General features: G+C 58.9%; 1 protein-coding gene across 1 annotated transcript; it reads right to left on the bottom strand.

Moving 5' to 3' along the window:
• Nucleotides 1-23,161, bottom strand: PPP5C (protein phosphatase 5 catalytic subunit). The gene is made up of 13 exons (XM_027037862.2): nucleotides 22,814-23,161; nucleotides 16,796-17,037; nucleotides 8,992-9,139; nucleotides 8,190-8,311; nucleotides 5,302-5,367; nucleotides 4,886-4,984; nucleotides 3,980-4,085; nucleotides 3,063-3,205; nucleotides 2,842-2,929; nucleotides 2,029-2,069; nucleotides 1,762-1,940; nucleotides 718-799; nucleotides 1-529 (listed from the first exon to the last, which is right to left on the bottom strand). Exons 1-13 carry the CDS (start codon nucleotides 23,154-23,156, stop codon nucleotides 467-469), a joined length of 1,722 nt encoding a protein of 573 aa, XP_026893663.2. The 5' UTR covers nucleotides 23,157-23,161; the 3' UTR covers nucleotides 1-466.
• Nucleotides 23,162-24,720: the final 1,559 nt, after the last annotated feature.

Below are 24,720 nucleotides of genomic sequence, written 5' to 3'. Positions count from 1 at the left end.
TGACTTACAATAATGACTTTATTTTAACATATTTAATTACAGACATAAAATAGCTGGGGAAGGGGGTGAACCCCAGCCTAGCCCCGTCTCGGGGCCGCCAGGAGGGGGAGACGCAGGCGAGGCCTCCCTGATGACCCTCCTTCTGGGGGGGGGGGTCTTCCTATGGCGGGGCCCTATTGCTTCAGGGGGGAGGGGCCATGCAAACGAGGGAGGCGGGGACGCCTCTGGGCCCCGCCTACCCCACCCGCCGCGGCCTCCCTCCGCAATGCCCGGACGTGCCCCAACCCTGGCCTCTCCACCTCCTTTCTCTTTCTCCAGGGAGCGGACCCTCTGGCCGGCCCCCCACCCCCTCTGCAAACCTAAAGGGGAATAAATACAAACTTTACAAAGTAAAAGGGGGTCCAACGTTGCCCTGGGCTGGGCCTGGGGTCAGATGGGGAGCAGGCCCTGGGATGCGGGCCTCACATCACATCATCCCTAACTGCAGCAGCGTGCTGGCGTAGGCCATGGGCTTGACGTCGGGATGAGGCTGGGACACGAGAGCACACACGGCAAGGGAGACAGAAACAGGGCAGCTTCAGGGGGGTTGTCTGAACACCAGATGCAGAGACCAGCCCTCCCCCCAAGAGCTGCTGAGCACTGCACTCTGTCCTTGACTGGGCCTCAGCCTTGTGCTCCCCAGGCCAGGGACAGCAGGGGACAGAGGGGGTGACTCACCACTGCTGTGAACTGGTGGAACTGGGGCCGCAGGTCAGAGCCCCGGAGGTGGATATAGGAGGCTTTATTCCCCATCTGGTCACTGTGGGGACAGGGGCAGAGCAGCTGGTCAGGGGTGGGGAGCAGGGGGGAAACACAAGGAAGGGCTGGGGAGGGGCCTGGAGGGAAGTGACCCAAGGAGGCTGGATGGCAGAAAGTCCCAGTGAAGAGGGAGACACAGATGGACAGAGCCCATCAGAGACACTGACAGAAGCGGAGTCAGAGACGTTGAGAGCAGAGAGAGAGAGGCATGGACACAGACAGCTCCAGACACAGAAGTGAGAGAGGCCAACTGGTAAAGGCAGGAATCCAGGGGAAAGGAGGGGGGCCCAGGAGGTTCAGGTAGGAGGGGAGCAGAGGCGGAAGGGGAAGCAGGGGACAGGTGGGGGGCACATGTGCCCCCACGGAGGCAGGACGCTTGCCAAAGCCTGGACTCTGACCCAAGCACACCCTGGCTCTAACCACCAAGAAACAGAGGATAGAGGAACATGGTGACCGGCACCCGCAGGGTGTAGGCGGCCTGGTCCAGAGCACAGGCAACTCTGGGGGACAAGGGGCCTGGTTTCTTCAACCAAAAGCCTACAAGTGACAGGGGAGGAGGGACAGGGAACCGAAAGACCAAGAATGTGTCCCGTTACTCGGAAGAAATCAAACCAACAAGAGCCATTTTTGAGAGACACGAGGAAACGGGACTCTGCGTTCAGGTGATCCCATCTGACACTTGACAGAGTGACAGTGGAATTCCGGTTGCACAAAAAGGTTCAGGGGCACCAGGGGGTGTCGGAGCACGGAAGCGGTGATGCCCAGGGTGGGGGTGGCCGGAGGCCGGCCCGGGTTGGCAACTGCTGAACCCGGGTGACGAGGACGTGGGTGTTCCTTGTACGATTTTACCTGCTCTCGTGTGTCTCTGAAACTTTCTACCGCAAAAAGTTAAAGGAAAAACCAGCAACACAAGCAACAGCGGGTGGGGAAGGGAGGCCCGGATGGGTCGGAGGCGGGACCCACCAGTAGTTGGGGGCGGAAAAGACGGTGACGCAGCGGCCGCCATGTGCCACCTCGTAGCCCTCGGCCTTGACCTCGTGGCTGCGGATGATGTAGTCCAGGTGGTTGTCCTCCAGGAAGGCCTTGGTGACGTCGGGGCCAAACTGGCAGCTCACGCCCCGCTTGCTGACCGAGCGTCCGTTCTGGGGAGACAGGGGGCTCAGGGTGCCGCCCGCCCCACCCCCTCTGCCCACAGCCTGCACCCGCTGGCCCAGCCTGGGGAACACTGACCTGCGGCTGTGGGTCTGACCAGAGCAGGTCGCACATGGGACCTGGGTGGGGGAAGGAGAGGGGACATCAGCATAGTTGGGCTGGAGGCCGGGCAGGGGCAAGTGAAATGGGGTTCTGAGCCCCGTGACTGCCCCGCCAGATCCAGCCAATGTATTACGGCCCCGCAGGGGGAGGACCCTTTAACAGTGCTATTCGGATCACACCCCTCTCTGCTGTTCAAAGCCTTCTGGGGCTCCCGCTGCCCTAGGAACAAAGCCCAAGCTCCTCCCCCAGGCCTCTGAGGCTCTGCAGGGCCTCATCAACCCCCTTTAAGTACATCCCCACTCACCCCAAAACCACTGCCCTGCCAGCTGTTCCTCCCGTGTGCGAAGCTCACACCTGCCTCAAGCCCCTCTGTGCTTGCCCGGGGCAATTCTGTGTGGCGGGTGCCTCCTTCCCAGTCAGTCCTTGGTGTGACTCCCTAGAGAGGCCATCCAGACCCCCAGCACCCCACCCTCCCCATGCCCTGTGCAACACTTCCCACAGTCGTGCGTGTGTGTGTCTGTGTGAGTACTTGGCCACCTGTCCTCACTAGCACGGGAACCCCGGTAGGTCACTCTCCAGAACTCACAAACAAGTGACCAGAGCGCGCCCCACGTGGTGTGTGAGAACACTCCCTTGCAGGCACAGCCCCGTGGGGAAATGCGCCAACCCGAGTCACAGGCGAGGACGCAGAGGCTCAGCCCTGCCATCCTCGCCAAGGGCAGGAAGCCCACGCAGGAGGTGCCATGGCCCCGGGAGGGAAGGGGCTGTCACCCGGCCCACCACCCTCACCTGAATCCGGGGGCTGCCGGTTCCGCTCAATCTTCCTGATGTCGTCCAGGGTGACGCCATCTTCACTGAACAAGCCCCCGTGCATGATCTGGGGTGTAGTGCGGGGACAGCTGTGTGAGCGGAGGCACCGGCCACACCCCAACCCTCCAGCTCGCTTCAGGGCGGCCCTCGTGGGCGCGGGCGCGGGAAGGGGCCCGAGGGGTCCCGCCTGCCGCCCTCACCAGCACTTTGCCATTGATACACTGGGCCAGCGGGAGCCACTCGAACACCTCGCTGAAGAGTTCGTACATCTGGGCTGTGTATTTGGCCTTCACTTCGCCCTCGAAGCCATAGATCTGGTTCATGTTGTCCGTCTCATGGTTGCCTGGCCAGGAGCAGAGCGAAGTGGTCAGCACCCCCTGCACGGGCACCCCCAGGCCCGGGTCCAGGGGCCTGAGGCCAACAACACACACGCACACACCAGAAACCCAGTGAGGTGGAGACACTGTTCTTAGCCCCTTCTCTGAGAGGCACACACTGGGCAGGTGGCCACAAGGCCTAGGCCTGGCCCAGCCTGGAGTGACCATGGGTATGTCCCTTGCCCCCTGGGCCCTGGGCTCCTTTCTGGAGAACCTGCGTGCCTTCCAGGCTGGAAGGGGGCAGGTCGGAACAAAAAACAGGCCCCTCCAAGATGCCTGCCGTGGGCCCGCCCCTCGCTGTGCCTCTAACTTCCCGCACACAACCTCGTTCTGCCCTCCCGGGACTCCCAGGGCTCGGGGCAGACAAGGAAGCTGCCCGGGCCCCCGTGTCTGCCGAGTCTGGCGTCATCAACTCTTTTGCTGGGGTTCGCTCTTCTCACCTCCCGCAGGGAAGCCCACAGCAGACAGTCACCGAGCACCTACCATGTGCCGAGTGCTGACGCTCAGGCCCCCGGGAGCCCCCAACCCAGCCCAATTCCCCACCTCTCAATGCAGCCCCCAGCCTGGCCCCATTCCCCACGTCTCAATGGAGCCCTCAACCCAGACCAATTCTCCACCTCTTAATGGACATGTGCCCCTGCCCACCCACGCCCCCCGCCCCCCAGTGGCCGTTGTTCCCTGGTGAGCTCATCTTGCATCAGGCCACACTGACCCCAAACCTTCCTGCCACCCAAGCTCACCTCGAAGCAAGTGAAAGTGATCTGGGTACAGGAGCTTAAAGCCAAAAAGGGTGAGGATCACTTCTACGGAGAAGGAGCCGCGGTCCACAAAGTCGCCATTAAATATCTGCTCTGCTAAGGAAAACAGGGAGTGGGGGGCACTGCTCCTTCCCCAGCCTCCCCATGTCCCACGGCTCCTGCCGGTGCCACCCTAGGAGTGGGGATGTCAGCGGGGCTAGGGGAATCTGGGCTGTGGTCTTCTTCCTTGCTGTTGGCTCTGGCCCAGCCGCCCAGCCTCTTGGAGCCTCAGCGGGATGGTCCTGACATCCCCAACCTCATCCGTTTCTCAGGGAAGTGGACGGTGGAGGGTGACATGAGGTGGTCAGTCTGCCATAGGGGCAACGGAACATGGACCGTCCCACCCGATATTCACAGGCCTGGTGGCCATTCATCAAGCAACGGTCATCACATCAGCAATCACTTACACAGCTCTGACTGTGGGCCACGCAGCTCTTCACACAGATGAACCCATTTACCCGTCTCAACAACCCAGTGAGTCAGACCCCATTATCCCTATTTTGCAAATGAGGAATCTGACGCACCAAGAGGTGACGTCACTGCTATGGTCACGCAGCTGGGGAGTGGCAGTGCCTGGGGCCGTTACGTGCCTGATCTTGTAGCAGCCCCATTTCAAGATGAAGAGAGGCTGGGGCCCAGAGGGACTGAGCCACATGCCCCGGGCACACAGCGCAGGGGGACCTGCCCTGGCCACTCTGACGCTGGCCGGCCACTCCACCCACATCCCCGTGCCTGAGCGACTGTTCAGGCTTCTCCCTTCGCGGGTTCCCACTGTGCTCTCTGGCTGCAGGGCCTCCCCCAAATCCAGGTGGAGGGACAGGGAGGGCCTGCTCTTCTGAGGAAGGATACATAGGGGTTGGTCTCCGAGGGTAAACCGTTGAGCTCAAATATATTGAGGAGGTCATAGAACTGGCCGTGGGTGTCCCCGCACACCGTAATCTTCTCTGTCTGGAAGAAAAGAGGCCACCGGAGAGGGAGGGGCCCAGAGAGAGACGTGGGGAGGGGGCAGGGGTGAGGGGAGGGGCAAGAGGTCACGGCAGACCGAGAAGAACCATGCAACAGACACAGGCAGGGGACACAGAAATGAAAAGGGTGGGACAGAGACCAGGAGGAGAGAGGGACATCCAGGGGAGAGACACAGAGTAGGGGGAGAGGGAAGGCAGACCAAGCCAGGTGGGCCTGTGAGTTTCTGAGCTCCACAGCCCCTCCCCAGCCAGGGAGCCCCCCACCCCCAGCCCGTCCACACACCGCCCCACGGCACGCACCTCTTTAAGCGTGGTCTCCACGAGTGTGCTCAGCTTGGAGAGGACCTCTTTGACCTGTACCAGAATCTGGAAGGCAGGGTGGGCTGTGAGTGGGGCCTGGGGGAGGGCCTGCTGTCCGCCCGGGCCCCGGAGAGCCTGGGCTGACCAAGAGACACTGCCGAGAGGAGGGTGAGGGAGAGGCAGGCGAGGAACGGGCAGCAGAGGCCAGACAAGTGAGCGCTGGCAGGAGCCACAGCATTTAAACGTTAGAATTACTGGGGCGCCTGGGTGGCTCAGTCGGTTAAGCGACCGACTTCGGCTCAGGTCATAATCTCGCGGTTCGTGGGTTTGAGCCCCGCGTCAGGCTCTGTGCTGACAGCTCGGAGCCTAGAGCCTGCTTCGGATTCTGTGTCTCCCTCTTTCCCTGCCCCTCCCCTATTCTCTCTCTCTCTCTCTCTCTCTCAAGAATAAATAAAAACATTACAAAATTTAACATTTGTTTTAATGTTTATTTATTCTTGAGAAAGAGAGGGACACATAGTGTGAGTGGGGAAGGGGCAGAGAGAGAGGGAGACACAGAATCTGAAGCAGGCTCCAGGCTCTGAACTGTCAGTACAGAGCCTGACACAGGGCTCTAACCCACGGACCGCGAGATCATGACCTGAGCTGAAGTCGGACGCTCAACCGACTGAGCCACCCAGGTGCCCCAAAACATTAAAAAAATTGAAACATTACGATTATTATTTTTTTTAAAGCTTATTTGAGAGTGAGGACATACGTGAGGGAGGGGCAGACAGGGAGGGAGAGAAAGAGAATCCCAAGCAGGTTCCACACTGTTAGCACGGAGACCATCTTGGGGCTCGAACTCATGCACTGTGAGATCATGACCAGAGCTGAAGTCAGACGTGTAACCAACTGAGCCACCCAGGCGCCCCTAAACATCAACGTTATTTTACACGGAAACAGAGATTCTGGGTTCCTCTTAAGATAATCAGCATCATGAAGAAACACAGATGAATCCAGATGTGGCACATTTCATAAAACAACTGGCCTGGACATGTCTAAAATGTGTTGTGAAAGAGTCTCCCCAAAAGGGCAGGAGACTGTTCTAGATGAAAGGAGATAAAAATGCAGTATTTGATCCGTCAATGGATTCTGGACTTTAAAAAATCCAACAACACAGGGGCGCTTGGCTGGCTCAGTCAGCGGGGCATGTGATTCTTGATCTTGGGGTTTAGTTTGAGCCCCATATTGGGTACAGAGATTACTTAAAAAAAACAACAAAACTTTAAAACAACAAACAAAAAATCCCACAAAAAAACCAAAACCACAAAACAGCTAATTTGGGGAAACCTGGGTAAGCTAAAGAGTTCAAGTATTTGTCTGGAAATGTAGATAATACTAATTTTTGCTACGTGAAGATTAAAGATGACCTTGACCTTGTCATATAGATTTGTCAGTGTTTCCAGGTTTTGTGGATGGCCTGTGGACTGTCTGCATTGGTCGGTATTATTTTATCAACGCTAAATTTCTAAGGTGAGACACCTGAACTGTGGTCACACAGAATATCCTGGTTTTAGGAGATACAGGTTATGATGCAACTTACTTCTGGCTCATGAAAAGAAAAGAAAACCAAGAAAAGAGAAGGAAAGAAAAAGAAGTGTGTGTGCATACACACACATATGTAGAGAGAGAAAGTAAACGTGTCAAAATGTTAATTGGTGCAATTTGGTGAAGGGGGCAAGAATATTAACTATACTGTTCTTTTGATTTTTCTGCAGGTTTGACAGTTTTCACAGGTAAGAGGTAGGGGGAAGACCCCCAAATGTTAAACAAAGTAGAAGGCGTCCACTTCTGGTCAGAATGGAGAAAGCTGTAAACTACGGTCATTCTTGCGCTAATGACAACAGGCCCCGAACCCACAAAATCCAATCTTACGAAAACCATCTGAGAGCCGAGCGTGCGCTCAGATCTAAATCAGTCAACGGCAGACAGCAACCTTCCCTGGGGCTTCTATCCCGGCAGCGCGGCAGGAGGGCAAGAGGCCAAGGGGCGCCGAGGCCCAGAGTGAGGGAAGCCGGCGGTATGTTGGTGACAGCGGACAGACCGGAGAGGCCCCCGCCTCTGAACGCCTCTCCCCTCACCTGCCAGCTTGCTCACACGGCCGTCGCGGAAGGCGGGGTGCAAGGCAGCACAAAAGTGGGGGCGGAACGGGAGAGCACAGAACTCCCCCGGCACACCAAAAATCTGGCCGCGAGGCTGAAAATCAGAGAGCTCTCCCACAGTTCCAGAAGCTGGAGACGTCACAACGTCAAGACATCCCTGGGATTTTGCCAGGGCTAAAGGGAGAGTCCCGACTCCAGTCTGAAAACACCGCAAGCCCGTGGTGGGCTAACTCCAGCAAAATGCCCGAGACGGCAGATCAGACGGACACAGCCCCTCACGCCAGCAGCCCGATGCAAGAAAGGGCCTCCATCTTCCATAGAAACTCCTTATTTAGCTCAGTCTCTACTGTTCTTTTGCGCAAGATGTCTGGCATCCAACAAAAACTGATGAGACACGTGAGGAACAGACCACAGAAGCAGACCCAGAGATGACCCAGATGGTACAATTACCAGAGACTTTAAAATAACTATGACAAATGTGTACAGGATCTAGTGGAAGAGACGACATGCGTGAACATATGGGGCAGGGAGAGGAAAACTATTAATAAAAGTAACTAAATGGCAATGCTCGCCGTGAGAACGCAGCGTCGGGAATAAGGACCGCATCCGCACGGTGCTCAGCAGCGTCGGCTGCCGTGACCACCCTCCCCCTCGAGCCGCCCTCTGTGGCCGAGTCTGGGCCCTGCCAGCGCCGCGATGCTATCCTGGGCTCACAGGTGTGTGCAGCACCTGATGGGGCCTTACCTGGTAGGCGCATTTCCGGTGCAGTTTCTTCTGGTCCTTGTACCACTGCATGAGCTCCTTCATGAAGGTGACCGTCACCTTGCCATCCTCAAGCTTGGGCCCGCTGTACTCATCCTCAATGGCTGGGGTGAATGGGGGAGGTGGGGGACAAGACTCAGTGGCCACGGCCACCGTGAGGCCGAGAGGAGGCACGGGGCAGACAGGGTGAGAGGACGACGGAGGGTGAAGGTTCCTCTCCCCGGCCAGGTGCTTCTGCTCAGGCTGGCCGTGCCTGGCCTCTCTGTGCAGTGTGCCCCCTCTTCCAGCACCCCCTCTCCCCGCTGCCTGCGTGGTTTTACAGCACTTGACACCGTCTAGTCCCCTCTCTCCCCACCAGGGCATCAGCTCCGCGAGGGCTGAGAGTATTTTATTCACAGCTGTACCCCCGGTGCCTGGAACAGCGCTTGGCACATAGCAGGCGCTCGATAATTATCTGTGGAACGAAGGACTGAATCATCTGAGCGCCTAGAGGACCTACACAAATCCGGCGGGGGCGGGGGGGTGGGGAGGGAGGGAGGGGGGCCGTGAGGGCGGGGCGGGCGGTACAGATGTCGCTAGGGAGCTAGGCCCTGATGGTGGGACGAGGGGCTCGTCCACCTCGCCTGAACCGCGGGAACCCAAGCCCCAGCGCTGGACTGTGGAGCTCCCAGGAATGCAGGAGCAACAGACCGCGGCCGCCCCTGCCCGCATCCCCCAGCGCGCACAGGGCCCGGAGAGAGCTTGCAAGAACGTGGAATGTTCTAGGCACCCAGGCCTGACTCACTCATGCTCTCGATGTCCAGCGAGTCCACAACGGAGCGCTTGTGCTCGTCGCCGGCGATGGCCCGCTCGAAGGCTTTCTGCTTCACAATCTTGTTGCACTCCTGGTACTTCATCTTGGCGTCCCTGTCGTGGGGCTTCACCTTCACCACCTGGGAGGGCCGGGGGAGGAAGGGGGGGAGGGAGAAAAGAGGCATCAACGCCCAGGCACAGCCCGCCTGGCGCAGAGGAGCAGACAGGACGGGGGAACGCCGCGGCTGCCCGGCCCCGGGCTCCACGAACACGGAAGCCAGACCACCCGGCCTCCGCTGTAGGTTGAGCGTCCGACTCTTGGTGTCGGCTCAAGTCATGATCTCACAGTTCATGGGTTCGAGCCCCACGTCGGGCTCTGTGCTGACAATGTGGAGCCTGCTTAGGATTCTCTCCCTCGCTCGCTGCCCCTCCCCCAATCTCTCTCTCTCTCTCTCTCAAAATAAATAAATAAACATTAAAAAAAAAAAAATCTTAGCTCTGTCGTTAAAAGTGTCCCATCTGAGGAGCACGTGTTCAGCTTTAGGTTCCTCGTGGGAGCCACACCGGCCGAGGCCCACTTTACTGACGTTCCAGTCAATACCGAGTGGGGAGGGGATTAAGAGGAAAGGGGGGGCTGGGTCTACCGTGGCAATGAACAGCCCAGACCCAGCAGAAGAACCAAGGACTTGCTGGGGAACCTGGACTCCCTGAGCCTCAGTTTTCTCTCATCTATGAAAGGGGGGACGGGATACGCCCCACCTGGCAGGGCAGCTGGAAGGACAAGTAATGAAGACGGGGCTCAGCACACAGCGGCGTCCCCTCAGTCTCCTCCGAAGGGCGGTCAAGACCACGGGCCACAGAGCCAGGCCGCCTGCTTCCAATCCCGGCCCCGCCAACCCTCGGTGGAGGAACGCCGGGCGGCGAGTCCCTCCCTCTCTACGGGAGGGAAGTTCTGACAGCGGCCCCGTCAGAGGGTGGCTGTGAGGGTCACAGGAGCGGACACGCACGAAGCGTGTGCAGCGCGCCATCAGGAGTAAAGTCCACACGGGCGTCGGCTTCTAGTCACGGCCCCTTTCCTGGGCCGCTGTGCTCGAAATGGGATCATACACAATAAAGCCCCGGGCACATGACTCTGGGGTACAGTAAGTTCTCGATAAAAGGAGCCTGTCCCCACCCCTCCCTCCACCTTCTATCCTGCTTTCTACAAACTCGGATCTTCCCAAGTTCAGCAGCAGACAGGGCTGGATCCGAATCCCGGCTCTGCCACTTCGTCACCGTGTGACCTTTGGCAAGGACGTCACCCGTCCAGGACTCAGTTTAGTTATCTGTAACTGTGATTGCTCTGAGTGGACCCCGCCGGGCCTGCCCATTCTGCTGGCCACCCGAGGAGCTAGGTCCCTGCGGCTCCTGTGCTGGGGGCGTGAAGAGAAGTGTCAAAGCAGGCCCTCAAGCGTGGGGACGCCACCCCCGGGGAAAGCCTGGCAGAGTGAACCAGAAGCCTGTGCAAAGGCCCTTGCTAACCCCTGCGGGTCACCGTGGCTCATCCACCCCGGGAACGGGTGCGCAGACCCGGTGGACGGCAGGAAGCCGGGCCGTGGCAGGCGACAGCTTCCTCCCTGACTGGGCAGGCTCACGCCCGGGTATCCTGCCAGGCCGCTCCACCTGGGGTGTAGGTGTGGCGCGAGGCCCGGGAGGGAGGCAGCACCCCCTGGAGTCCTTCCCAGTGGGGACAGGGTTTGAGTCCACACCCTGGGGTTAAGTCCAGGCCTGGCTTAAGTTATTGGCCTGGCACACAAGGGCCTGCCCACCCCTGCTTTCTGTTTGCCCGGCACCACCCGGCCAGACCGAACTCACAAGTGTCCAATGTGCCAGCTCCCTGTCACCTGGCACAGGCTGCCCCCTGGCCCAGAACACCTCACGTCCGTCTCCAACCCCTTCCTGGTTCCTCTCCTCCAGCTGTCGGCTCCGCTGTCCCCTCCTCGAGGAGCACCCCACACCCCCCCAGCTTGGGTCAGACACCCCTCTGGACTCCCACAAGCCCCTGGCTCACCTGCCCCAGCCCTAAGCACGGCTGGAGATGGCTCTCTCCCCACTGGAAGGTGGCCCCGCGAGGCTGAGGCTGCGTCCCAGGAGGGAATGAATCCCCCCCCCCCCCCCGAAAGGAAATGATGAAGCACTCAGCATTTCCCCTGGCCGGTCCCCTGTTCTCACAGAACTCGCAGGATGGCTGGAGGATGGGGACAAATACCAACAAGGCTGGAAAAAGAGGAGCAGCAGCAGTAACAACACACGGCTCATTTCCTGAGCACCTACTATGTGCCGGAGCACAGCGAACTTGCTCCCTTTACCTGCAGAGCAGCTCTGTTGGGTGTTACCACAAGCCCCATTTGATGGATGGGGAATCTGAGGTCCAAGAAGCCAGAGTTCCGTCTTCTCCCTGCCTAGGATCCTGACTTCCACCAGCACGGTGGGTGCTCCCACCCTGCCCACTGCCACTCGGCCACTCGTCCCCACAGCACCTCGCATGCCCTCCAGGGACGTACAGGGCCAGGCCTCCAGGGGCTGAAGGCAGGCCCTCCCCATCCTGAGCCCCGCCTCAGCCTCTAGGACAAGGGCAGGGTGCCAGCACCCCTGCAGAGAGCTCCGTCGGCCAGAGTGCTCATTCCAGGCCCGGTGGCCGCTGCTATAGGACTCACTATGGGGCTGGGAAAGCGGAAGTGGCCTCCCTGCTCCCGCGGGGGGGTCATTTGCTCCCGATTGGAGGGGCCTGGTGGTTCAGAAGTCAACACTAGACTCTTCTGTAAAAAGTGATATGTGGACCGTGTCGGGGTCCATATCCTGACTGTGGTGTCTGTGTGGTCACGCCAGAGGTGCTGCGGGGGAAACCGGGAGAACGGGATCTCTATTCCTCCTTACCACTGCACGTGAAGCTACGACGCTCTCCAAAAGCTGTTTCTAGGGGCGCCTGGGTGGCTCAGTTGGTTGAGCATCGACCTCGGCTCAGGTCATGAACTCGCGGTTCTTTGAGTTCAAGCCCCGCGTCGGGTTCTGCTCGGAGCCTGGAGCCTGCTTCGGATTCTGGGATCTTTCGGATCCCTCTCTCTCTGCCCCTCCCCACCTCACGCTCTGTTTCTCTCTCTCTCTCAAAAATAAATCAGCTTAAAACAAACAAAAAAAAAAAACAGCTGTTTCTAGAAAGTGCCACCTTCAGCTGGGCTTGTTCACAGGCAAGACCCATAGTGCTCGAGCTAGTGGCACAGTAACACAGGTTCGCACGTGTCGGGTAACCAGGAACAGCTATGTTACGTGACGCCCCGAGCAGATCCGAGGGGCACTGAGTAGTCACACGTATTCCCACCACTGCAGCAAAGCCTCCGGTCACCCGACATGGAGGCACCAAGACCATCAATGACCTCTCGTCAGTTCAGGTCAGATTTTGCCACCAGATGAGTTGCCCGAACTTAACTACAACGGTGGCCTTTTCAGGACGGCCCGAGTTTGGCACTGAGGGTGAGGGACTGTCGTCCAGCAGCAAGAGCCGGGCCCAGGCTGAGCGTTCCTGACCTCAGGGGACCCACGTGACTACGCGTGGCGGGTCATTTGGATGACCTACCCTGCATAGATGACGAGCTGTGCCCCAGAGAGGGGCCGTGCCCATCTGAGGCACACGGAGAGCTGGAGGAGAGCCAGGTTCCTAGGCCAGGCACTGCACAGTGACAGCCGTAAGCAGGACACAAGGGTTTTCACCCTACAGGGCGACACCCTCTAGTGAGTTAACTGAGGTCTTACTCAGTGTCCCTTTTATTCATAATAAAGCAGAAGAGAAGAGGGCCCGCCGGAGTGGGGCTGAGCCACAGGAGGATGCCAGGCCAAGACGCTTCTGCCCGCTGCGTGCCTCCAGGGGCCAGGGGCTTGACTCTGGTACGAGACCGTCACTTCCTGGCTGCGGGATCTCAGGGAGCAAACTACACTCTGGGCCTCGGTTTCCTCATCTGTAGGTCGGGGAGAACAGTCCCCACGCACAGGGTCGGCGTGACGACTCCGTTACGAGGGCAGGCAGGTCCCAATCGCGCCCCGCCCACGGCGAGCACCGTGCCAGGCCTTAGCTGACTGCTCCCCCAACCGTGGGGACAGCCACACCTTAGGTGTGCGGGCGCCTGCACGGGCTTGCAAGGCAAGACGCATTTCTGACTGACTGCGCTGGGCTATGCTGTGAGAAGAAACCCGAGGGCGAGCCGCACTGTGAACCAAACCCCCAAAATCCACGAAGCGGGGTGGGGACTGCGGGAGTCCCCCAGATCCAGCCAGGGCCCACACGACCATCTGAGTGCCAACCACAGACAGGAAAGAAGATGGTGGGGTGAGGGGGAAGGGCAGTCTTTCGACAAGAGGACCCAAAAATGGGACAGGGAATCCGGGAGCAAGGGTCCCTCTGAGAGTACTAACCTGAGATGAGGGGGTGGAAAGGGGAGACTGTTCCTACTGAGGGGCCCTGGAAGGGCCCACCAGCAGAGGGAGACACACGTGGGCCCCCCCCACCCTGCCCGGGGCCCCTAACAAGGTCCTGGTACCCGCAAACAGCCCTTCCTGTGGGCCACGGGCTCCCCCCGCCCCGACACCCCCATGAGAAATGCCATCAAGTGTGTAGTGTGGGCAGGTCCCGCTGCAAAAGTACAAATCTCCCTGAATCATCCCGAGAAGGCCCTGAGGTGGGCCCTTCTACAGATGAGGACACCGAGGGCAGAGAGCCAAAGCACTCCGGGCCACACGGCTTACAGCTGGGGTGTCCCAACCGTGCTGCCAGTACCAACTCCTACATTAGTGACCTTGAGGCTTTTGCCTATGACTCACGGTAAGGAATACATATTTTATATCACACGCCTGTGTTTACATAAGTGAAAACGAGCTTTTCACAAATACGTATACCCACTTCCTCCGAATGAACCGTTGTTTTCTTCTCTACTCTATTTGATGAAAGACAGAGGTGCTGGTCTCAAACCATTAAACTGACTTCACAGCTCACTCACAGCTACAGGCAGGAACTCTAGGTTCAGGGCCCAATTCGGCCAGGAGATCCGGGAGGGGTTTCCCCCTCTAGACCTCAGTTTCCTGCCTGCACAATGGACTGAATTCACGCATGTAAAGAGCTCACACAGAGCTGGGCCCACAGTGAGCGTGTGGATGAGGAAACTGAGGCTGAGAAAGGAAAGGGCCAGGCCACAGAGAGGCAGAGCCTCAGGCTTGTTATTCAACCAAGGTCACATCTTGGCTCCGCCTCCGAGGATGCCAGGATCTGAGAGCGGGCCTGAGGCTCCAGCAAGCATGTCCCCAGACAGCTCTGGAAGGGAGGAGGGCAGGAGGTAGAGACGGGAGGGCAAACTGCCCCGGGCTGGCCCCTCTGCCCGTGGCCCACAGAGCCCGATGAGATGTGGCAGCGTGGAGAGGCGGACAGCCTGCAGGCACATGGAGGGCCCACAAGGATCACAGGCTCGTGCGGGGACTCCCACGGCTGCTGGTGAAGCCACCACAGGGAAACAGGCTGTGACGATTTAAATGCTGAGCGTGGCCCCCACCTCAGTTTGGTCCCCAAGAGGCTGTGGATCCCCCTCACCTGCCTTCCATGGCATAAAAGGCCTGGGCAGAAGTTCCGACGTGGTTATTTCTACAAGACGGCCAGAACTGACCATCTCAGCCTCACAGAGTAGGCGGGGTTAGGCCCCTGCCTGGGCCAGAGCTACGAGAGGGGTCCTTCCCGCCCCGGGGAAGACTTCCCTACACCTCTGGGCACGGTGAAGACTGGCACAGGCCTGTGCGCAGGCTCATCAGCCCTCCACCCTGCCCGGCTCTTCCAGGCCTCTCCCCGCACCGCGAGCCCTGCAGAGAAACCCTGCCCCCATCCAACCCTGAGTGCCCTCCCAGGTTACTCATTACTGGAGCCTGCGCCCCAATGACTTCTACTCACACCACTTTGCCAGAGCCCCATGGCCTCTCCGGAGGTGGCCACTCCTCTTGCCACAATTCTCCAGATGAGGACACCAGGGGACCACAAGGGGAGGCTGGGCTGGGGAACGGCTTGGGACCCGAAGCTCGTAAGGACTCTGTTCTGGGGCTCCCTACACCATCCTGCCAGGGGGCACCCCACTCCCTCCTCCATTCTGACCCCAGTCTCTAAACTACCGCCTCTGGGGCGCCTGGGTGGCTCAGTCGGTTAAGCATCCGACTTCAGCTCAGGTCATGATCTCGCAGTTCATGGGCTTGAGCCCCACATCAGGCTCTGTGCTGACACCTCAGAGCCTGGAGTCTGCTTTGGATTCTGTGTCTCCCTCTCTCTCTGCCCCTCCTCTGCTCGCACTCTGTCTCCCTCAAACTAAACATTAAAAAAAATTTTTTTAAGCCACCACCTCTTCCATGGCCCTGCCCCCACCCCAATACAGGTGTCCCCTGGCCCCGTCTTGGCTCAAGACTTCACTTGGCCTAAAATCCACCCTCCACCCCAGGCTGGCGGCCAGCCCCACTCCCTCTAACTGCAGTCTGTGGCTCTCAGCCCCCAGGCACCCTCCGCACCCAACAGAGGCTGCTCAGAGCGTATGGTGAACGAAATAAAGTAGTATGGGGGTGAGGGCAAAATAATAATGCAGCACGCTCCGACTGAGCCCCTGAGGGTGCCAAGCACGGACCCAATAAACCGAACAAGCAAAATCCTTCCTTTCAGGGGGCTCACTCTCTGAAGCCAGGGAGACACGGGGGCCTGGGTTCGAATCCCAGCTCTGCCACTGGCCAGCTGCACGCTGTCGGGCAGGTAGCTGAACTCCCTGGGCCTCAGCCTCCCCATCTGCACAGTGGGGTTCATCACCGTCCCTGCCCCGCCCTGGGCTGCCAGTCCCCATGGAGGGCATGGGACACGCCTGGAGTGAGCGCTGGCCCCCAGACGTCACAGCGCCTGCCGTTACCATCAGAGCAATCGTAGCGATGGGAGTGGCTGACGAGCGGGTGAACTAGTGACTTCCCGCGGTGCACTGGGTCCTCTCCCCTGTCACCTCATCACAACACATGCCCCACCCGCTGCCCTCTACAGCTCATCGCCCCGTTTCGCCTTCTTCCGACCGTGTACCCCGCCTGCGAGGACTCTGTTGGCCTCAGCTAGGACACAGGTTTGCCTTTTGCCCTCCTCCAGACTAGAACTCCACCAGAATATGGGCTGCGTGGCTCTCATTCACCAACAGTGACAATAACCACAACAGCTCGTGGGTACAGAGCACGGACTACATGCCAGGCACTGATCTAAAGGCACGAAAAGCAGAAACTCATTTATTCTTCACAGCAACCCTTAGAGGCAGGTCTCAGTGTTCTCCCCATTTCGTGACGCGGACAAGAAGGCACTTGGGGCGCCTGGGGGGGCTCAGTCGGTTGAGCGTCCAACCTCGGCTCAGGTCATGATCTCACGGTCCCTGAGTTCGAGCCCCGTGTCAGGCGGGCTCCGTGCCGACGGCTCGGAGCTTGGAGCCTGCCTTGGATTCTGTGCCTCCCTCTCTCTCCGCCCCTTCCCTGCTCGTGCTCTCTCTTTCTCTCAAAAATAAACATTCAAAAACAATTAAAAAAAAAAAAAAAGAAAAAAAGAAGGCACAGCGAAGCCAGGTAACTTGTCACTTCACTAAGCAAGTGACAGCAGAGCTGGGATAGGAACCCACAAAGCGTGCTCCAGGCCGAGCCGCTGGACGAGTGAGGGGTGAGTGAACGCGGGCCCGGCCTCCTCACACCCTCCCGCCGCCTGCCAAGCACCCCGAGGCCCGGCTCACCGTCTCGTAGTCACGCAGGGCGGCCCGGAACTTGCCCAGCGCCATGTTGCTGGCGGCCCGGCGGTAGTAGCCCTTAATGTACTTCTTGTCGATCTCGACGGCCCGGGTGGCGTCGGCCAGCGCGTAGCCGTAGCACTCGGTGCGCAGGTAGGCCAGGCTGCGGTTCCCATAGTAGATGGCGCTGCTGGGGTTCAGCTCGATGGCCTGGCTGTAGAACTTGATGGCGTTCTCGTAGTCCTTGGCTGAGGAGACGGAGGAGCCGGCCTGAGGCAAGACCACCACCACCCGGCAGGAGCGGCCCCTAGGCCGGGTCCTGGCCCGCTCCCCCCACTCACGGGTGGGAAAACCGAGGTCCGCAGCTGAGCTCAGAAACGTCTGTTTCGGCCCGCCCCCCTCCTCCCTGTTCCAACCGTCCCACCCCGGCACGGGCTTGGTCTTCTCAGGTTCGAATCCCCAGGACTCAAAGTCACTTCCACACAACCACCCCCCCACCTCCCCCAGCCGTCACCCCTTAAGGCGCCAACCGGGGCAATACTTCTTCCAGGCAGGACTTCCAGAGGGTCCTCCTCTGGTCCCACGGCCCGGAGAGGACAGATCAATGAGTGCCAGAGCCGAGATGTTGTGAATCCAGCACTGAGCCCTTTGCTTGGCCAGCCCCCACACTCACACAAGTAAACAAGCCCAAAGCAGGGGCCTAGTAGGAGAATAGGAAGTGGGAAAGGAGAAGGAACCTACTTAGGCCTCAAGGAGAAGGGGACACACCGGCAGAGACCCAAAGGAAGCAACAAACTGGACAGGAGGAAAAGCATTCCCAACAGAAGGAATAGGAGGTGCAAAGGCCCCGGGGTGGGAAGTGAGGGGGTGTGCTGCCAGCGCACGCCTGTGTCCTCGGACCATTGAGAGGCTGGTGTGGCTGGGGTGGAGGAGGCTGAGAGCAGGGAGGCTGGCAAGACAGATCCCGAAGGCCACAGCCACGGTAGGGTGTAGATATCGATGTTCTAGGCGTAGAGTGACAGGATGTGCCTGACCAAGGGGAAGAGGCTGATTTTGTTTGCAACGAGCTATGGCTGTGCCCCGCGCTTTACTTGTCACCCGTGGAATCCTCACATCTCCACGGCATAAGCACCATCCGGTGTTCACTTTAGAGATGAGCCACAGAAGCCTTGCTCAAGGTCAGACACCCAGTCTGTATCTGCAGAGCCAGGCTTGGACCCTTCCCACATGCCCGTCTGACAGGCAGGAGAGCAAGGCTCAGAGGCTTGCCTGGTTTGGGGGACCATGATGTGCCAGCTGCCGTGCGGGGCTCTTGGTACACGAGTCCCTTCATTGAACCCTCACAACAACCCTGAGGACAGCTGCATTAGCCCCATTTTCCAGACGAGGGTACGGAGGCCCAGAGAGGGAGATCCCGTGCTTACGATCACAAGGCAGGTGGCAGGTGGCAATTCCGAGCCAAGCCAAGCCCCAAACGCTCCCAGCCTCACCCTCACACCAGGGGACCCCTGAGAGGAAACCTAGCACAAGGAGCACGCAGACAGCGGCAGGTGGCCCGGGCCCAATCCCGGCCCCACCTCTTACCTGCTGGGTGTCTTGGGCAACTTACATACCCCCTCTGGACTGGAGTTTCAGAGTCCTTCTCCTAACACTTGGCCTAAAATGGGAATTCCTACCCTCACTCCCACCTCACTCTTCTCCAGTGTGGTTCCAGCACCACTGGATGAACCATGACTTTCCTTTGTTTTCTTTGCTTATAATCCACATCCCCAATTTGAACCTCAGCCCTGTGAGGGCAGGACCCATTTGTCTTACTTCTTTGAGCCCCTGCTCAGTCTGAGGACACAGCAGTCCTTTGCCCTGCCCTCCTAGGGCTCACAGTCCAATGGGACACACACACACACACACACACACACACACACACACACACCCCTCCAGACAATGATGACCCAGAGTGTTTAGCACAGGGGCAGACCAAGATGATGCCAGAGCAGAGACCTAGAGGATGACAGTGAGTCTGGTGAAGAAGATGGAAGAAGAGGGTTCCAGGCTCCATGAATAGTTCTTGAATGAATGGGCGAAGGAAGGAAGACAGAGACAGACAGACAGAGAGAGACAATGACAGCAGGAAAAGAAGTCAGGTCCTGGGGAGACGGCCAGAACAATAGAACGATCCCTCCTGCAGGCTAATATCTGGCAATGTGTCAAATGGCTCAGATGTCCCCTCTTTCAGGAAGCCCTCCTCCACTCTCAGGCTGGGTGAGGCACTCCTCTGGGCCGCCGAGCCCCTGGGCTCCCCTATCCCAGCCCTGCCCATCACCGTTAGGTGATGGGTGTGTCTCTCCAGGACTGGGAGACCCGGAGGGCAAGCCCAGGACTTCCCAGAAACAAGCAAGGGCAGATCTAGACAGCCTAAGTCTGAGGGACCCTCCCTGGAATGCCAGTGCCTTCGAGGACTACTTCAGCCTCCTGGCTGTGTTCCAGAGGCCAGCTGGCCAGCTCTCTTGACGGCTGAGGTGTTACTCACGGGGCCCGTTCGGCCTGGGGTGGGGAGCCTGGTGTCTCAGAGCCCGATCGGCCCTGCCCTGCCTCGTCTAGTGGCTCTGAGGGCTAAATAAACTCTCGCGTGAAATGCGGCTACAGCAGAGAAGGCGATCAGCAGATGCTTGCAAAAGAAGTGAGTAAAAAATGAGTGAACAAAGAGGAGAACCAAGCAGAGGAAACGGGAGGAGCTGCACTTCACGCACTTGCCCAACAACACCGGTTCCTGAACCTGTTCTATCTGCTTTACGAGTACGAGTGCATCCAGTCCTCCAGATTTTAGAGGAGGAGGACACCAGGGGAAAAAGAGGTTAAGCCATTTGCCCAGGGGTCACACAGCACGAAACAGGAAGAAACAAGATTTGAATCCAGGCAGCCTGAGCTCTTAACCATGTCGACAAAGCCAGAGACCCAGAGGCGTCTTTGGGGGTTAAATACAGGCCCTCCCGTTTTACAGGAGGGGGGCGATGAGGCCCAGAGAGAGGCGAAGAGAGCTGGGCAACATCGGGGACCAGGCTCTGCCCCCTAGGGCTTCCGGAAGGGGCCTGAGCCCAGTCAAGGGGCTATCCTCTTCGGCCTGCAAGCTCCAGGTAAGGACTCTGAACGGGGGCACCAAGCACGTGGCGAGGAAGGGGGATATCCGGGCTCACACTCTGACCTTGGGCAAGCGGTTTCACTTCTGAGCCTCAGCTTCCTCTAAGAAACAAACAGGGCCGCTCCTCCCTCCCTCCCAGCGCCCCGGGGAAGATGAAGCGTGTCCCTGGCCACCACAGGGGCTCAATTAAGGAGAGCGGTAATTATTCTTTTTATTGTTATTCCCACAGCCCCGGAGGCTGGGGCTCGGTGCCTGCCACTGCCTGCCAGACAGTGAGGGGTCTGGACCAGGAGGGCCCTTCTCCTCTCAGCCAGCTCAGTGCCAGTACCTCTGGCGGCCTGCCCAACCCTCGGGCTTCCGAGGGCCCGGGGCCTGGAGGGCAAGGAGCCCCTCCCCGTGACTTACGGCTTCCCAGAAGTCCTACCTTGCCTCATCACCCACCCTCCTATTTGCCCCTCTTCCAGAGCCCCATTTCAGGGATGGCCCCACCTTCCTCGCTGTCCCCCGGCTAGAGGCTGCGCCTTGTCCTGGACGCCTCTCCTGACCCCCCAACCCCCAAAGCCAGGCCAGTCCCCGTGTTCTGTCAGGCCAGCCTCCTGAACATCTCTCAAATCCGTCCACCATCCCTACGGCCCCGCCCCGCCCTGCCCTGGCCTCCATCCTGCCCGGCCCAGGTTCCTGCCCCAGCCTCCTCCCAAGTCTCCCAGGTCTCCCAGCCTCCGGTCCTGCCCCTCCGCAGGGGTCTTGCTAAAGCACAAACCTGACCTGGTCCCTCCCCTCCTCACGACTATCCATGGCTCCCCAGAGGCCGCAGCAGAAAGCTCAGCCCCCTCTCCTGCCTCTTCCACTCCAGCCCCACTGACTTCCCTGGTGCCAGGTTCCGCTCCCCTTGCCAGGATAGGCCTCCCCGACCCTGTTCTCCTCGCCCGGTGGGGGGGGGGGGTCCCCTCCTCCCTCTCTCCAGGCGGCTGCCCTCTTTTCCTCTCTGATGCATTTCTTGAGTCGTTTTCGGTCTCTGGTCAGCACCACCACCGCCTCTCACCTGTCGGCCATCCTAGTCTCCGTCTCTCGCATCCAATGTCAGCCAGGCAGCTGGGGGATCTCACCAGGCCTCTTCACCACCCCCAGGATGACATCCGCACCCCCCCCCCCACCAGCCAGCCGCCAAGGCTCCACCTCCAAGCCTCATCTCTCACGGGTCCTTCCTACCTCCTTCTCGGTGCTGCAGCCTGACCCACGTTCCCACTCTGAATCCCTCTGTGCTCCCACTGAAGGCTGCGGAGGCTCTGGATCCCTCCTCTCCTCTCATCCCTAAGGATGAAACACTTCACTTGTCAACATTTGCTGTCCCTTCCTTACTTCCCAGTTTGCTCTTCGGTATTCTCCAGGCTGACGCCCACCCCCACTGGTCCCCAGAAACTGCTCCCGTCAAGGCTAGCTAGCACCAACATCCGTGGAGCCAAATCCCACGGGCACTGCTCGGTGCTCGCCTTGGCAGCATGTGACCCGGGCCACAGCCGCCCTCCTTCTAGAAGCACTCTCTTCTCTCATCTTTCCTGACTTTCCTTCCATTTCACGGACCACTTCTCAGCTTCTTCCTCTTCTCTACACATTAGAATTCCTCAAGGTTCCGGCCCCTTCTCTCCCTGCAGGACCTCATCCATTCCGAGGGTGTTCTATTCCACTCATTGGCTGACCATGCCTGAATTCCTCTCCTCAGAGCTCCAGACTGGACCATCTATCTACTCAATGTCTCCTCTTGGACACCTGCGTAAAATCCAAACTAGCTTTGCAGTGACTTATGAAACCCTACCCGGGCTGGCCCCCGTCCTAAACTCATCTTGTATCAGTCTCCCTGCCGGTCCGCTAAAGTTTCAACCACGCCAGTCTTTCATTTCCTACCTCAGGGCCTTTGCACATGTCTCTGCGCCCACCTGGAACACTCCTTCGCGACTCTTCTCTACTTAAATGCCTTCTCCTCAGTTAAGGCCTTCCCTGACCACAGTAGCCTCCAGCCCGATCTCCACTTCACACCCTGTCGGGGGGGGGGGGGGGGGTTCAAAGCCCTCATCACAACTTCTAAGTATTTTATTATTTCTGGTGTTTTTACTCAATGTCTGATTCTCCTGCTAAATTACAAGCTATAAAAGGGCAGGGCCACATGTGGCTCATTCACTGCTATAACCCCAGAGCCCAGCAGAGTCCTTAGCGCATAGCAGGTGCTCAATACACATGCTGAATGAATGAATGAATGAGTGCCCCCACATCTTACTCTTTCCCAAGATCCTATGTCATACTATTCTTGGGATTTCCCCCACCTTTACTCCCAGAGCCTCCCACGCATCCCTTTTCCTCGTGCAACCCCAAATCTCCTACCTCCTCGCCTTGCCACCTAATGATCGATCCCCCCCCTCCGCCCTTACAATTCCCTACTCAATTGGGACAGTGCCCCCCAGGCCCCACTTGGTGCCACCCACCCTAGACCTCCCCACTTGGTAGCACCATCACTCCCGAGCCCCCTGTCACTACTTGAAGGCGCCCTCTATAGGGCTCACCATAGCTAACACCTCTCAAGGACCTCACGTTTGGAAGTGCCCTCGTTCCCGGCCCCTCCCGCCTCACACTTGGTAGCGCCCTCTCCGGCCTCCCCATTTAGCAGCACCCGCTCCGAACGCCACCTCTCGCTATCACCCTTTCTGTCAGAGCCCCCCCCCCCGCCCCGTCGCCCCCCGGGTCGCGCCATCCTGCCTCCCCACGCGCGGTCACTTGGTAGTGCCTGCCCCGCGCCCAGGCTGCCGCTCCGCGTTGCCATGGTTCCGCGCGGGCCGGGCACCCCTTGCCCTGGGCCGCTCTCCACCCCACCCCGGCCCCCTCCCGGGCGGGCGCACCTTTGAAGTAGTCGTTGGCTTGCGTCTTGAGCTCCTCTGCCCGCTTCAGGGCGCCATCGGCCGGGGGCTCGTCCCGGGGGGGCTCAGCACACTCAGTCCGCTCGCCCTCCGCCATCGCCATGCCGCAAAGCGACCCCCACCCTGGCAACGGCCGCCAGCGGCACCCGGCCGAATCGTCGCGAAGGAGTGCCGACTTGCCGCGGCCGCTGCTGCACAAGTGTCGTAAAGCGCGGGCCCCGAAGGCGCCCTCCGCGCGCTTGCGCAGGGCCCTTTCGCCGTAGAGCGCGCGGAGGACAAGGTGACCAAAGGGCCCCCAGACAGCGCCCTTCTTAGAATGAGCCATTGGGGGGGGGGGGGGCGGGGAGGAAGGGGGCTCGCGGGGCGGGGGGCCGGGAGGAAGGTCTGGCGTGGCCCCCCGCCCCAGAGTTACCGTGTCCCGAGGCGGCAGAAGGTCGGGGGGTTTTAGGGTGGGATTTCCCCACCGTCTCCTCGGGTTGGTGGGTGTGGCTGCCAGGCAGCACCGTGCCCGGCGCAGAACCAGAGCCGGGAGGCTAGCCATACTGCCAGTTACTCGTGTGACCTTGAGCAAATCGGGGCAGTTACCACCCCCCCCCCCCCGAAAAATGCGTGGCTTCTCAAACCAACGGAATAAAGTTTCAACCTTGAGGTCAGTATTGCTAGCTGTTAACTGAAGGCGCCCCGGATGCCCTAGTCGGGAGCAAGACTCGGAAGTTTGGTTACATACACCCGTCTTCTTTCTTCATCCTCCGCTTCCCAGCCTTACGAGGTGCCTCAGTGCCCTTAGGAAAAAGCCGAAATTTCTGATGACCTAGGAAACCTCCCCAGATGCCACTCCCACTCCTGCCCCCACCCCCCAGCTGTACACCCTCGCAGGCCATCCTTTCCAAGCCCTCAGCCGCTACCCATGTGGAACTATGGCTCTAGATCCCTTTAAGGCTCTGCTGGGGCTCCCCATCTGCAGACACAAGCTAGACCACTCCCCCAGCCGCTTTGTCCTGGCGGCCTGACCTGACCCCACAACCTCCTATCACAGCCAACAATCAGCCTAGAAAGTAGATGCTAACATCAGCTCCATTTTACCGCTGAGGACTTTGACATTCGTAGAGGTCATCAAACTTGCCCAAGGTCATACAATGAGAGTGGCAGAGCCAGAACTTCAACTTGTCCCACCTTAATTCCTGCGCTCTTAAGGCCCTGCTCGACTGTCTCTGTGTTCCATCGCTCACCTTGTGGGTTCGATTTTTGAGATGTTTAGGGGTGTGTGTGGGAAGGCTGCCGTGATGGGTTTGGATCCAGGATCTGAATCCAGCTCAGCCCTTCCCTGCTGTGTGACCTTGACAAGTGACCATCCTCTCTGAACCTCAGTGTCATCCTCTGTAAAACGGGGACAATAACCATGCCTATTTGTATACAATTAGAGGAGAGTTTGAGAAGATCAAGTGTTTGGCACAGGGCCCAACACAGATCAAGTAGTTTTTATATCCACTCCGTTGTAAATACCCAGACTGGGACTGAGTAACCAGAGCTGGGAGGGAAGCTCCCGGAGGGGCTCTCAGCAGGTCTTGGGAGGACCTCACCCTGCAGGGTAGGCAGGGAAGACTTCCTGGAGGAGGGGAAGTCTGAACCAAGACTTGAAATAGGAGTAGGAGATAACCAAGTGAGAAGGCATTTAAGGTGAGGGGCCAAGTGCCAAGGCTTAAAAGTGTCTTCTTTCTTTGAAAAGATTTCTATGTCATGGGGGAGGTGCCTGGCTGGCTCAGTTGGTAGAGCACATGACTCTTAATCTCAGGGTTGTGAGTTCAAGCCCCAGGTTGGGCGTAGAGATTACTTAAAAATAAAATGTTAATTGAATTAAAAAAAAAAAAAAAAAAGATTCCGGGGCACCT

Source organism: Acinonyx jubatus, chromosome E2 (assembly GCF_027475565.1).
Source record: "Acinonyx jubatus isolate Ajub_Pintada_27869175 chromosome E2, VMU_Ajub_asm_v1.0, whole genome shotgun sequence".
NCBI lineage: Eukaryota > Metazoa > Chordata > Mammalia > Carnivora > Felidae > Acinonyx > Acinonyx jubatus.
The sequence above is the reverse complement of the archived record's forward strand: the minus strand, read 5'-3'. Positions and strand labels throughout refer to the sequence as shown.